This window comes from Aythya ferina, assembly GCF_964211825.1.
Source record: "Aythya ferina genome assembly, chromosome: 3".
NCBI classification, from domain to species: Eukaryota; Metazoa; Chordata; class Aves; order Anseriformes; family Anatidae; genus Aythya; species Aythya ferina.
In genome coordinates, this window is record NC_140298.1 from 71,304,216 (window position 1) to 71,318,044 (window position 13,829).

The following is a 13,829-nucleotide window of genomic DNA, read 5'->3' on the forward strand; positions in this document are numbered from 1 at the left end:
GTATTCATTAACGGTTTCTGTAAGACAAGTTTCTCTTTCCAGTGTTCTCTTTCCAGTGCTTTTTAGAATTCTGGAATGCTTTAATACAATACAATAAAAGCAGTGGATGAATGCTGGAAATTGTTTCTATCTGATAGCTTGAACTAGCTCCACATCTGTGCCCAAAATATCCTTTTCTTTTTTTCCTCAAAGTAAAGAATACCTACAGAGGAGAGAGATTTCTTTCCTGACGAGAGTACCCATTCTATTTTGCTCTGGTTGAATTTTTAAAATTAATGCCACAATATGAATATCGGCTTGCTGTATTGTTTAGCTCATATTGCTGCAGATTATCCTGACTTTCTTCAGGATCTGTCTTTTCTCATTATATATATTCATAACTTTTGGAGTTCTTATGAAGATACAGGAGCAGAAGATTAATCTACTCCTAACTATACAGAAGCAGAAGATTAATCTACTCCTAACTAATATTTCTCTATTTCTGCCTCAGTTTTACTAGTTGTTAAGACTACTGATTTAAGAAAGAAACAATCAAGTGGTGGAAAAGCTTTTGCAGGGTTTTCTAAAGAGTTTTCCAAAGAAAATGTGATAGCTGCTCTTCCAAGAAGGTATCCGCAGAATAGAAATTTTACAGACCTCTGAGGAAAAGAGCAACAGGCAACAGTTATCTCTAGTCTATTCACTTGTGAAAGACAGAGCGGAGTTCAGGCATGCTTTTGCTGCCTAGTCCAAAGGGAGTTTTTCTGCTCTAGTTCTTAGGTTATTGGTCTCAAAATGTCGGATATCTAGGTCTTGAGAGTTCTTATTCCTAACTGAAATTGAGGCACCAGAATGGAAGTGCCTGCCATGGAAGGAGTAAAGGAAAGGCAATGGACAGTCCAGGTAGGACTGGAATAATAATGAATTTAGATTGAAGTTTTGTTTAGAATGAGAATGCTTATACAAGATTCAGGTTAGGTAGATGAAGATGCTGCGGTTTTCAGACTAGAATATTTAGGCTAGTATTTCAGGTGTGTTTTTTTAATCATGAGAATTCATCTGTCGATTGTCTGCTTGCCTAAAGATACCCTGCCACAAATAGGAATTGTCAATAGTACTTTGCATATTAGGCAGAAAATGCAAAGTCTGAAGAATATAAAGGATGAGGATATAGGGTTTTCATCAATTCCTATTATTCTTTTAAGCTGTGCTATTTAATATGTACACAAAGTTCTTCAACAGCCTGTATAAACAGAATACCCTATTCTTTTTATTGCTGGATCTGTCATAAGTAATGGACTATGCCCATGACTGTGTTTATAGAGGAACTGTTATTTGCTCGTCTTCAGGATGACTCAGAGTGTAGTTGGCCTATTTGTCAATATATTTTTGCAAATTATGTTGCCTCTGTATTATTTATCCTTTCTCTTATCAGTAGTATCAGATAATCTCAGTTATACCTTTCACTCCCTTTGTTGTTTGTTTTTTTTTGTCCTTTTTGGTGTTGTTAGTTATGATATAATCCTCTAACTCTTGAAATAATTTCAGGACATATAATCAGTTGTATGTTTTGAAAATCTTTGTAGCTGAGAAACAGGAATGATTGAAGATTTGTGTAATTGGTTTAATACTTTAATTTATACCTTTTTTTAGCTGTCTGCAAGTAATACATTGTCTTCTTTATGTTTTCTAAAAGAAAAATAGCCTTTAAATATTGAGCTGTTATACTAAGTCTTTTTAATTTGAGGCACATCTATTACTTATTCCCACGTTGTGTTTGTACCTACGTTGTTTGTCCCTGAGATGACATCATAGAAAGGAAAGTTCAGTAGTAGTTGAGCAAAATAGGAACACGTTCTCTTAAGTAGCTCACTGAAGGTCAATGCTGTGTCTAAAAAGATAGAATGCCTTGCAGGTACTATGTTGTGGGTCTGGAAGAAATCACCTGGTTTAAAATAAGTTAAAAAACATATTCCCCATTCGATCAATGAATTACAATAGAGAAAACTAATTCTGGTGTCCTTTGACAACGTAAAATACCTGGATAGTATAATTAAATAAGAATAAGTGGTTTAATAAACATGCAAATGTTAAATGGCATATAGGAAATTAATTTCTGTAAGAAGAAATAATTAAGTAAAATATTAATTTTCTGATTTTTGCCAAAAGCTAAAAACAATTCCTATTAGTTGCTTAGTTCCAAAAGTATCAATTGGAATTGTGTATAGACAGGAGGTAGGTTTTCATAACATGTTATTTTTTTTACATGTATTATCTGAATAGTTTCTTAAATGTGTATCTGCTCTTACTCATCAGTGTTTTTTTTTTGTTTTTTTTTTTGTTTTTTTTAAATGCTTTTTTAGTTTAAGGCCATCTTTGGCTTCATGTTCAGACCAGAAGGATAGTAAACCCAGCGGCTGGGGAGTCAGGCTGGAGTTTGCAATCCAGTTTTTCTACAATATTCACAGTCTTCAGATGATTAGTTCTGTTGCAGAGTACACCTGTTATTAGCAGAAGGATTTGAGTGTATGAGTCTTGATCAAGCAGAATTGTGAACCTTGGTGCCTGGTGGGTTTTTTGTTTTTGTTTGTTTGTTTTGGTGGGGAGTCAAATTCTGATTGTGTTTCAGCTGGCGTGAAATTTGAGCTGATCTGTGGATGTTGACCAGCACTTTTGGTGGAATACTGAGCACCCACATAGGTCTCCCTATAAAATTTTCAAGTCTAGTCCTCCTGAGTACTGCTTTTGTATCCAAATGATTTGAGTGGTATTATTTTAAACTCAAAATCTGAAATTTTAGCAGCAATGCCATGGAAAGAAGATTGGTTTGCATCTTGACCTGTAAGACAGCTACTGCCGTCTTCACGAAGTGTTTGCATTAGAAGTATCTTTTTTTTTATTATTATTATTTTTACAGTGCATAGCTTTGCTGATTGTAATGATTGTTTACCTAAAAGAAGAAAGGATAGCGATCTTGAATTGTTGGCTTGCAAAGTATAATTACTCCAATGGGAGTTAGATGTTCAGTCTAATTTTAAGTGGTGTGTATTTACTGAATCTCAGGGAAAGCATACGGGAATCGTACTTGTTTGCCTATAATATCAAAAGCTCTTAAGAGCGTGTTGGGCTGTTTAGTGGCTAACCCTTTTCTGCCTTGAGCTAACTGTTCAGATTTTAATGAATATTCTAACACAGATGGACAGCATTGATCCCAGCCTGCCTCTGACCCATGTGCAAGATAAACACACAGTGCACATGCACACTGTTTTGAGTTGCTTAGTTTTCATGTTTACTCCACGGAGTCTGTAGCATCTCTTCTAAGTCAAGTTTGCAACTTTTGATGTAATGTTCTTTACAACAGTGGCCTGCCTTTCTCTCTGATCAAAGACTTATCAAAGTTGCCCATCCTCTAGGGTGAAGGGGAACATTTTTGTGTTTTGAAGGCTTAAGGACCTTAACTGATGGAAGAGTTCTAATTTTCTGTTAATGTACTGCAGATAAGTAGAAAATCGTTGAATGTGCTTTATTGCATTACCTTTGGGGGCAGCATGTTCAAGTAATGGTCTAAAATACCAGTGCTACATGTCATACCCACCAATGCAATGCATGGCGTTATGATAAAGAGTTCACTTTTCAGAAACATATTTCTTGGGGGTTCTTATGCTTTGTGGTAGAAAATTTTGGGTGTTTAAAATTGATGGTTGACCAACGATAAGTATGCAGTGACTTTGCAGTAATTTTTTCAGAACCTGAATATCCTGATATTCTGTATCTTATACATGTCAACAAAAATTTTGGGGGAAGTTTGCTTGTTTCATAGTAAGGGAAGCATGTGTGTGTCTCCTGTGTGATTCCAGTTCCTCTTGTTCAGTATAGTCTTACAGGTAAGATGTGGCAAGACGTGGTTTATATTTGATATTAATATGACTTGGGCTATTTATTTTTGGGACCTCATGTATCTGAAGTTCTCTTAAGTTTGGAGACACAGAACCCTTCCCTTTTTTCAAGATCTCTTTTCTATGCACTTGTGTGCACCAAGACCCTGTCCCTGACGTGTGTTTCCACAAAGGTGCTTCAGTCTGCTATTAACATGTATCAGGAGAGCCTTTGTTCTTGTCCTGTGTAAGAAAATACCCTTTTAGGCAGATAATGCATTAATTAAGGGAGCAAGAAAGATTCAGGTTCTTGCAGCAAGTCCTGCTGTTTTCTGTAGGGACAAGATGACTTTTTGTACTGACTTCACGTTTTCCTCTAGCCTATCAAGCAGTTTATTTCAGAGTTGTGTTTTATCAGAGCTTTTCATCTGTGAGGTATTTCTCTAAGCCATATTTTCCACAATTAAAATCTACTTAATGAGTGTTAGGCATGAGATGTGTCATTATTTCTTCCTATATAGTCGACCTGAAAATTTTCAGAAAAATTCTGTGGTTGTTGTTGAGCTAGTAGCAGAAAATGTGCACTTCAGCTAGGGGATTTCTTGAGGGATTGTGTGGTAAAAGCTCTTCCCTTTTACCCTCCTGATTTTAGCTAAGGCTCTTCAATTATAGTGCAAGTACCTGTATGCCTGTAAATGAGTTCTGCAGAGTTGTCAACAAGTTCTGTTCATATTTGAATAAACACTGTGGTCTTTCTGAAGCTTCACAGTATAGTGTTGTCCAGCTGAATGAAGACCCAAAAGGCACTCTGAGACGTTTTTCCAGATCATATTTTTCTGTCTGTGGAAATCATCAGTGTGACTTTTTTTTTTGTAATCAAACATAGTATGATGAGCACTCAAAAGAAGAAAACTAGTTATTTACCCATTCTTTTTAGAGACTTATTGGTTGTATATACTTCCACAACTTATCCTTGCAGGTTTTCCCTTTGTAGTCCATTTGTGAATCTTCAGTTGAAAGGAAAGTACAGACCTGCTTCAATAGTTAAATGATCCTAATCATTTAACAGTAGAACAATGCTGTCCTGGATACTGCTAGCGTTAAAAATAAACCTGAATTATAGTGTAGCTGTAGTCATGCTCTGAACATACATGTCAGTAATGCCTCAAAGAACAGTCTTTCTAAATGGCACACCTGTTTCAGGACTACCCACTACTGGAGGAGACACCTCTATGATTTAACCTGGAATTAAACCCCTTTGTGTCTAGTCATCCTACTGATACTTGTCCTACTGGCTTGCCTGAGCAGGCCCCCATGATCTGCTTAGCATTGCTCTATGTCTATTCTTCTCATCACTTAGTCAGACTTCTTGATTTTGGGTGTAGATACATTGTCTAGCTTCCCAATGCATGCAATGTGTGTTAATGATGATGTTCAGTGCTTCTATTTATGTATAAGAGTCTGCATCTTATTGCAGTGCCTAGTCTGCTTTCAGAGCCTTGTGAAGAGTTTGGTTCTCTTCTAGACATTTGAAGACCTGAAAACATCAGTACGCCAATTATCCAAAACAAAATTGCTCTTGAATCACATTTCTGGGTTCTAAATTAACCAGGAGGAAGTAATTTTGTAGGGGCTAAAAGGCAAAGAATTAAAAAATAAAGGGGGAGGAAGGAGATGGAATGATTACAGTGATTACTGGGGAAAAAGGAGGGGGGTAATGCATAAGGGGGAACAGTGTGAGGGCAGCAACTGAAGGAGAACAACTAGGTGAGACACCCCAAGAGCATCCTCTATTTTCTGGAAGCATCAAAGAAGCCTGTTGGTCACTGTTAGAAGACACTGCACAGATGAACTCTGCATGACCTATTGTGGCTTTTGTATGTTTTTGTCACATGAATGTCCAGTGCACTTTTAGATTATGCACTGCTGATTTTGTTTACCTAATCAAAATAAAGACAAGAAATAAAATGGCTCTAATGCCAAACAGTGAAACTAGCAGTGGTGTAGATAGGTTTGCTTATGAGGAAGGAACTGAGAAAATTAGAACTGTGGTTAATTGGTAATGAAAATGCTGTGCAGATATCTATGTATAGCAATTGTGTGCTCCTAATTAGTTTTCTGACCAAAAAAAAAAAAGCATCAAAAATGAAAGAAAACAGTTGATAAACTAAGATGCTCTAGAAATTTATTTAAAAATAATCTAAATCTACCCTAACTAAATATTACTTTATAAAGTGCTACTATAGGTTAGCACTGAGACCAATGTGTTCCTGAGAGCACGTGGATGATAAGAGATCTTTCATGTGGCAGCAATGCAGACTAAAGCTCGTTATCAGGAAGGAACTTCTGAATACGTCTCTCTGTGAGTGTCTGTACTTCTGTGTCTTGTCATCTGTTTATATACTAAAAGGAGTAGCTGAAGACAAGCTTTTGGCCTAACTAGACCATGTTTAGTTTCATATTTTTATAGAAGTGTAAGTTCTGTAAATTCTAGTAGTATTGGAGCTTCTGCAGATGGTGCCTTCAGAAGACAAGGTTCTGCTGTTTGTCTTGCCAAGCTGTCTTCCACATAACTTTTTCTGGATTCAATGTTGCTGATGTTTGAGATACACTAGTTTTTTATATGGAGCTGGTGGAGAGAAAATGGTGTTTTGTTAGCCAGTCTCCAGAAACTTCTTGCATGTCAATTCCTTCCATTTTTTTTTTGTCAACAAAAATGAGTTTGGTTATTTTGGGATCTTCATACAACCCCTGCTTCCTCTCGTTAAACTTTGCTGCCTCACTGATCAAACATGCTTCTTGAGAGGCAAATCTGTAGAGAAGCATTAACTTAGGGTTAGTATTACACTATGTACCCCTCTTAACTGGTAGCTAGATAATCATTGGGGCACCAGGACTACGTCTGTACTAATTATCAATAAAAGTAAAAGAGGGCTTGACCTCAGCTTGGTGGCCAACTGAAAGAGCCCAAGCACTGTTTCTCTGTTGGGCTCTTACACTCACGGTTGGAAGACAGACTTTGCTGTCATAAGCAGCATCTTTGGAAGGAGCTAGCCCAATCCTTTGCCTCTGTGATGCAGTTCTTAAAAATGTACCATTTCCTGCAATACTTCTGAATGTGAGAGATTACAGATTTACCATTAGCAGAGGCTCATGGCTAGAAAAAGAAACAAACATATAAACACACAGGGTTTCTGAATGAATACTACTTTCCCTTCAGTATGCATTGCTTCAGTCCTCATGGTCTGCCTACATTCAAGAAAGCAATGTTCCTCATACGGGCTACTGTGATTTCCCTCATACAAGAGGGATAAAGATGAACCAGTTGCCAAGTTTTTCCTCCTCTATAAATCATCAGAGCCTCTGTCAGTTGATTTTCTTGATGAGTCCCTTATCAGCTGATCAGATTTCTGCCAATTGACTTGGTTTCCAAGGCAACTGCTCTCTTGACAAGCCAGTTCCCTTCAATAGTAGGTAACTTATTTTTTAGAGTAGGTTGATTACATTTTAACTGCATACTTCTTAACAAGATCTTGCTGCAGAAGTTTCAGCCCTACATGAAAATGAAAAGATAACAAAGAAGGAAAAGACTGACTAAAATGGAGTTGACAGCACGGTAAAGATACATAAAGTGATTTCATAATCTCTCACAAAATTCATAAATTGTACATATTCCCTGAAGATAAGCATGCCCACCAGTTGCTCTCATTTATATATGTATTCAGGGTATTCTTTTTCTGAAAATAATGAAAGTTCCTTGGTTCTGTGAATACAAGCAGTGGAGCAGCCTGCTTTTGCAAAGAGCTATGTCTTTAAACCTATTGATACTGATGTTTAAGGAAGCATAGGTTTTAACCAGGCTTTTATTTATTTTTTAAAAACTCAGTTCAGACTTTGACATGGTCTTCCCCTTCGTTGCTCATACGTAGACTGGTAACTGTTCAGGTTACCACATCCTTTGCTTCAGGGTCTCTTCTATTCAGCTGGTTTTGTATTCTACAGAATTTGTGGGATTGTCTCGATTGAAGTTTCTTCGATTCTTCTTATGGATTAATGTTTTAGAGGAAGAGAAATGGACAGGATATAGGTATTTTTTTTCCTGAAGAGAGCAAACTCAAACATCTATATTCATATAGGCAGCCATGCCTATAGGTAGCCATGGTGTCATTATGCCTACACGCAAGTTTTAGGATACTGATTTCTGAATATAGCTGGATTAGTATTAAGTGACTGAAGTAGTTATTCTCTTGCTTATTCAGTGTCCTTTCCAGAGGTTATAGTCTTGGTTTCAGGGATGACAAAACCTTATAGAATTATTTCTGAAACTTCTGGAGTTTGTAGGACAACTTATTCACATGAATGAAATCAGGTTTTGATTTGTGTTGAAACACTAAACTGTATTGAATGTGTACTATAGAACCTTCTTTCTTAGCCTATGCGTGTCCAGATGTTGGTCTGTTTTAGGGATGTAAGCACTTACCTTTTTTTTTAAAAAAATAAAACTAACTTCTTCCCAAGATGACTAGGAAATGCTATGTATGAGCTTCAATAATTTCAAGACAGTTTGTACAAGCGTTTGGATTTTAGAGCACTTAAATCCTCATGCTGTAAAGGAAAGCATGATTCACTGTTAGCCATAATAAAGCAAGTGTTCCTCTGTAATGTGATTGCTTGGGAAATTTTTGACTGATCACAGTCAGCTTTCCAGTCCCTTTTATAGGGAAGTCATCTTACAAGAGCTTTGTGTTTTATTCTGTCTCCATCTGTTGATAGGATGACTTACATCTCTGTCTGGACTGGCAGACAGGATTTAGGCGCCAATCCAGCAAACCACTTAAAAAACAGTTTAGCTTTAAGCTTTATAGCAACTAAATTAACAGGTTAAAAAAAAATAAATGAAATAACATTGCTAACACGCTACTGTTAGCCGTAGAAGGAAATTTAGGAGATTAGGTTGTATTGGTATATGAACTATAAATGGAATAAGAAGTGTGAAATAAAGCATGTATTGAGAATAGAAAACATAGATGAAGACCTTTGTCTTCAGTAGAGAATTTAAGGGAGGAAAGAGTCCTGTTTTAATAATAAAGAGAGTCTATGTTATATACGTGGACATCGATGCCTCTTGGGTGTATAGATCTGCAAACAATAGATTTATTCACAGATGCATGTAGCAATTTCCTTTGGCCCAAAAAAAGTCTACTGATCTAATCAACAAGAATTAAGGCATTGCTTTACAAAAAAATAACATTGTGCATTTCTTTTACTAACAAAACTAGTCTACATTATGCAATTAGAAATAGTTCCCATGCAGATCTGAAAATTCTAATACTTACATTAAAGTTTGTCGAGGTTTGTTTCTTTGAAAAATCTTCTCATTAAATCTTGTAGAAGTGTTAATTCTATCATAAGAAACCGTTGTCCTTGTGCATGAATAAACCTACAGTTTTAAAGTAGTAAATTTTATATTCATGGTGATAAAAATTGGATCAGTTTGAGTTTAGTTTGGTTCAGCTTCCAGTCTTACTGTACAAGTGGAAATGCATCAGTTTGTATTCCATAAGGGTGACCTCTTGTGGTGTAAATATGTCAGCATTTCTGAAGGAGCTTTCTGTAATACATACTGAAGAAAGTTGTACTTAACGTGTCATTTTAATGAGCAAATAAACTAACAGATTAGTAAAAGTAGTTTATATTTTCCAATCAGTTATTAATACATGGATCTTGTATTGAGTATGTGTGAAGAAGGAAGCATTTTGAGCACTGTATTCTGTTATATTTCTGTGTGTTTATATTGTATCTTTTAGTGACCAGATGAGAAAGCCTGGTGTAGGTTCATTGTGGCCAAGAAGTGCGGGGTGGAAGAGACGACTAGCAGGTACTCATATAAAGCATTTCAATCTCCAGTCAAAGAAACGGAGGTTTTAAAATTATCATTATATTTTTTGTGTATATATATGTGTGTGTGTGTAATCTATTCTTACATTTGCAGTTGTGAAATACATTCAAATAGATATAATCTATTTTTTGTGATTTGGAGATCTTTTTTTCCCGTTTTTTTTTTTCTTTTTTTTTCCTAAATGCATTGTATTTTTAGTATTGGTATAGAGGAATAATATTCAAGAGATACTCACTCTAAGACCTGTTGACGTTTTCACATACGTAGTCTTAAAAATTTGCCAATCCCTTAACACTTCATTGTCCATCACTTTTTGTAAGCTCACATAGTTGCACTGAAACTAATAAGACTACCTCAGGCTATATTAGCTGAAGATAAAGATTCTGGATTCCCCTGCAGGGCTGCATTTTGCTAATTTTTACATAACAGATTTTAAATAATATTTTCTGAGAACTGGCATGGCTCGTACATAGCAAGTGCATATTTCAGAGTCTGGTATGCAAACTTGAAGTTTTCTACTTTGCTGTTACTTTATTACTATTTCATTAGAACTAAGCAGCTTTGTGATTCTGGGTTGTTCTGGCAGAAGCTGTGATATGCTCTGCTTTTGTTTACGTAGAGAAACTGGGAATACTTAACATATCATGGGAGTTGTTATTCTATGGAGCCGTATCTTCTCCATTTACAAGCCTTTTAACTTATTTCTGCTATTTTATTGGAGAAAAATCATGTGTGTTATTATGATCGTCTTTTTATATCTACTTTTTTTTTTTTTTTTTTTTTTTTTTTTTTTTTTTTTTACATCATATAGCTTCCTTACTTCATCCTTAACCCCAGAATAAATAGTTGGATAGCTATAGGAATTCTCAAAAACTTCAGTAAGCCAGAGGGAGTGTTCATTCACAGATTATTTCTGCTTTCAGATTTCTGTTTGTACTTTCACGTTTTAGAGAGGAGGTAGACTGTTTTCATATTGGTATAGACGTAGCCAATAAGTATTCCATGAAAAGGTTAAACACGGTAAGTCAGGCAGTACACAGCTTTTGAAAGCTCAGTGTTGCTAAGGCTCTTGTATTTACATGCTAAAAACAGCAACCAATAAATGTAGGCTGATTAGTGATTTTTTTTTTTTTTTTTTTTTTTTTTACCAGAATGCAAAGCTGTGGTTAAGACCTGTGAAAAACTGAGACAACAAACTTCAGTTTGCTAAACTCTTTTGCTTGAGTATTTTTCCTATTGAATTACAATTTGCTCAGTTAGGAGGTTCAGGACTGTTTCTGCAAAATTTCAACTACAACTAGTACCATAACTTCTCATCTGCACCTTAAAAATCTCCCAGGACTGGGAGTTCTGCAAGTTTATAATTTATTAATGTCAATTTTCTTTACAATCACATATCCACTGCTTATTCTTATTGCTAGGATTAATATTGTTTACTAAAAGCTAATAATCTTTTTTTTTTCTTTTTGATAGTTACAAGAGATACCTGACTAAAAAAATATACCATGATACAACTTATATTTTATATAATCTTTTTTTTTTACTCTTCTTTTTTTTCTGATGGATATGAGACAATTGCAGAAGAGTGGCACAAAACTTCAGTTCTTTTTGTTCTGAACTAAAAATTAAATGGCTTTTTTTTTTTTTTTCTAGTAAAACATCTGGTCATATCTGTAAATACATACCTGAACTTTTCTATTTATTGCTCCATAAAGTTAAGCATGTGCATGGTTAGGAAGTTGATCCCATCTTAGCATTTACAAGAAGTAGCTGTCAATTAGAAAGAAAAGGGACAGTTAAGTAAATATGTGGGTTTTGTGGTAGGCAAGATAAGTGGAAGCTATTCCAATGGTCTCATTTCAGCCATGCTCTTACCTTATCCAGAACAGAATTTTCACTGCAGTGTTTTTGTTAAACTACTCCTCAAATCTAAGACTCTGAGTTCATTTGATCTGGAAACTTTAATAAAAGGTCTGCAAAATAAGTAAAAAATAATAATTCTGTTACCTAGTAATATGTACTTACACTAATATGTATGTATGCACATACCAGCAATATATTTTATGAAACATCAGCTTTTTTTTGCATGATCTATGCTAACATATATTATTGATAGATTTACTCTGTGTAAAAGATACAGACAGTCAATATGGATATACAAAAAAGTGTTTTTTTAAATCTCTGGATTATTTTTTTTTTTTAAAAAACAAAACATTAAAACAGTTTAAAATTGTTTCACTCTTTCAAGTAAAGCTCAGCACATTCATTTTTTTAAGGTCTGAGATACTGTCCTCAGAACGCAAACCTCTTTGTATTCTGTTTTAGATTTATCATTATGTTTGAACTGGCTCAGAATTTAGTTGTAATTTAAATGCAAGAGTTAGTAACAAAGAGTAGGAGATACTTTCTGACAAATCTGTCCCTTAAAAGTACATATGGCTTTGTTCTTGTTACTTAGTGGAGTTGTGTGGCTTACTTCCCTATTTAAAAAAAAAAAAAAAGTTAAAACCTCATAAAAACTAAAAAAAAAAAAAAAAAAAAAAAACAACCCACAACCAAACCTCAACATTATAACAACAACTTTGTTTGCTATCAAGATAAGGAGATTAACCTGATCTTGAACTCCAGAAATATGCCTGCGTGCATCTTTAAGCAGTTGTTAGCTCCTTCCAAACTAAAGTTGTACAGAAACTCTGGCTCTCCAGAAGTAGTGGGCCAATGGTCAAGACCAGAATTTTGTCACTTCGTATAGTGCCAGGTAAATGTGAAAAGGATGTACAGCAGATTGAAATAATTCTCAGTGATGCTGAATTCATATGAAAGTCAGTACTGGAATCTATTTTTTTTTATGAAAACCCATTTTTACCAACAGCCTTGTTCAGTCTGAAAAGAGATCCAAGCTCTCAGTTTTGCTTCCAGATTTCCAGACCACTGGTTTTTTGGTTTTTTTTGGTCTACCAATTTTTAACTTTGTTTCCTGATAGACATGTTTTATATTTCCTTTTCAAAAGAAACTAGAAAAAATCTTTTTTCTTTCTTGAAACTTCTGGTTTTGAAGGGGATAAGGTTTCTGACAACAAACAGTAGCTCTTTCTCATTCACTTTGTAGGAAATTGGTTGAGGGTGGCCGAGAGAGCTGGGAATTGGTTGACTTAAAACTTCCTGACATGTTTATTGGAAGCAAAACATCTTTCTGATATCTGCACTTTCCCATTTATCTCCCAAAATGCTGCATAAGAAATTGTCAAACGTGTAACAAAGAATAGAGAGAAGTTTGCATTTTATGTGAATTTAATCAGGAAGTTTTCAAAACCTGATTGCTTGAAGTGGTTAGAATTACTAACAGGATGTTTTAACTAGTAAGACTTTTTCCCTTATTTCTTGCTTGAGACTAAAGTGTCAGTTAATCAAGCTTAGTGTAATATTGTGCGTGTGTACTAGATAAAATTTTTAGCCCCAGAGGGTTGTCTGTAGTATGGATGTTTTTAACACAGAATAAGCTGTCACATGGATGCAGAGCTGAAAGACTGTGGGACATGTTGATGTAAATGTAGTCATTACCTTCCAATTCAGCAATCAAATGAAACATTAATGTCAGCAAACAGAAACAAATCTGGATTTACACTGCGGTTTGACATATCAAAACATTTATCCATGTTGTTTTGCTTGAAGCTTTTATTTTGGAAAAAGTGTAAACAGAAACAAAATCTTGAATAGGTAGAATAACCTAGAATATAGAAAAATAAGACTTTTTTTTTTCCTGATTGATGAATAAAGTGTTTGTGATGATTTATTTGTGTAGAAGTTGAAACCTTCACTGAATATGTGCTTTTGTTTTGAATGTGTTTTGAAGGCTTAGAGGATGACACAAGAGTAAATGAATCAGAAGAGGAAAAAATCTTTTGGCATATGAAAGTTCTACCAATTCTACAGGAACTGAAAAGCGGTGGGTAACGCTGTTCTTGAGAATCTGTTTTCTGTTCTGCTTCCTACAGGAGACATGGGACTCATTTGTATTTACTATAGAAGAATAAATGTAGTTGAACTATGTAGTCTTTTATGCTTTCATATGTTCA

At 35.1% G+C, this 13,829-nt stretch overlaps 1 protein-coding gene across 9 annotated transcripts in view; it reads left to right on the plus strand.

Annotated features, from left to right (window-relative positions):
* The window catches only part of ARMC2 (armadillo repeat containing 2), a 69,411-nt gene that overhangs the window by 12,649 nt on the left and 42,933 nt on the right, over positions 1-13,829 (plus strand). For all 9 annotated transcript variants that reach the window (XR_014691726.1, XR_014691727.1, XM_084515198.1 and 6 more), the window contains 2 exons: positions 9,662-9,732; positions 13,607-13,699. Coding sequence is in view for 7 of the 9 variants with exons in the window: in XM_084515198.1 (XP_084371324.1) it covers positions 9,662-9,732; positions 13,607-13,699 (164 nt within the window). In the remaining 2 variants the exon portion in view is untranslated. The remainder of the gene's footprint in view (positions 1-9,661; positions 9,733-13,606; positions 13,700-13,829) is intronic.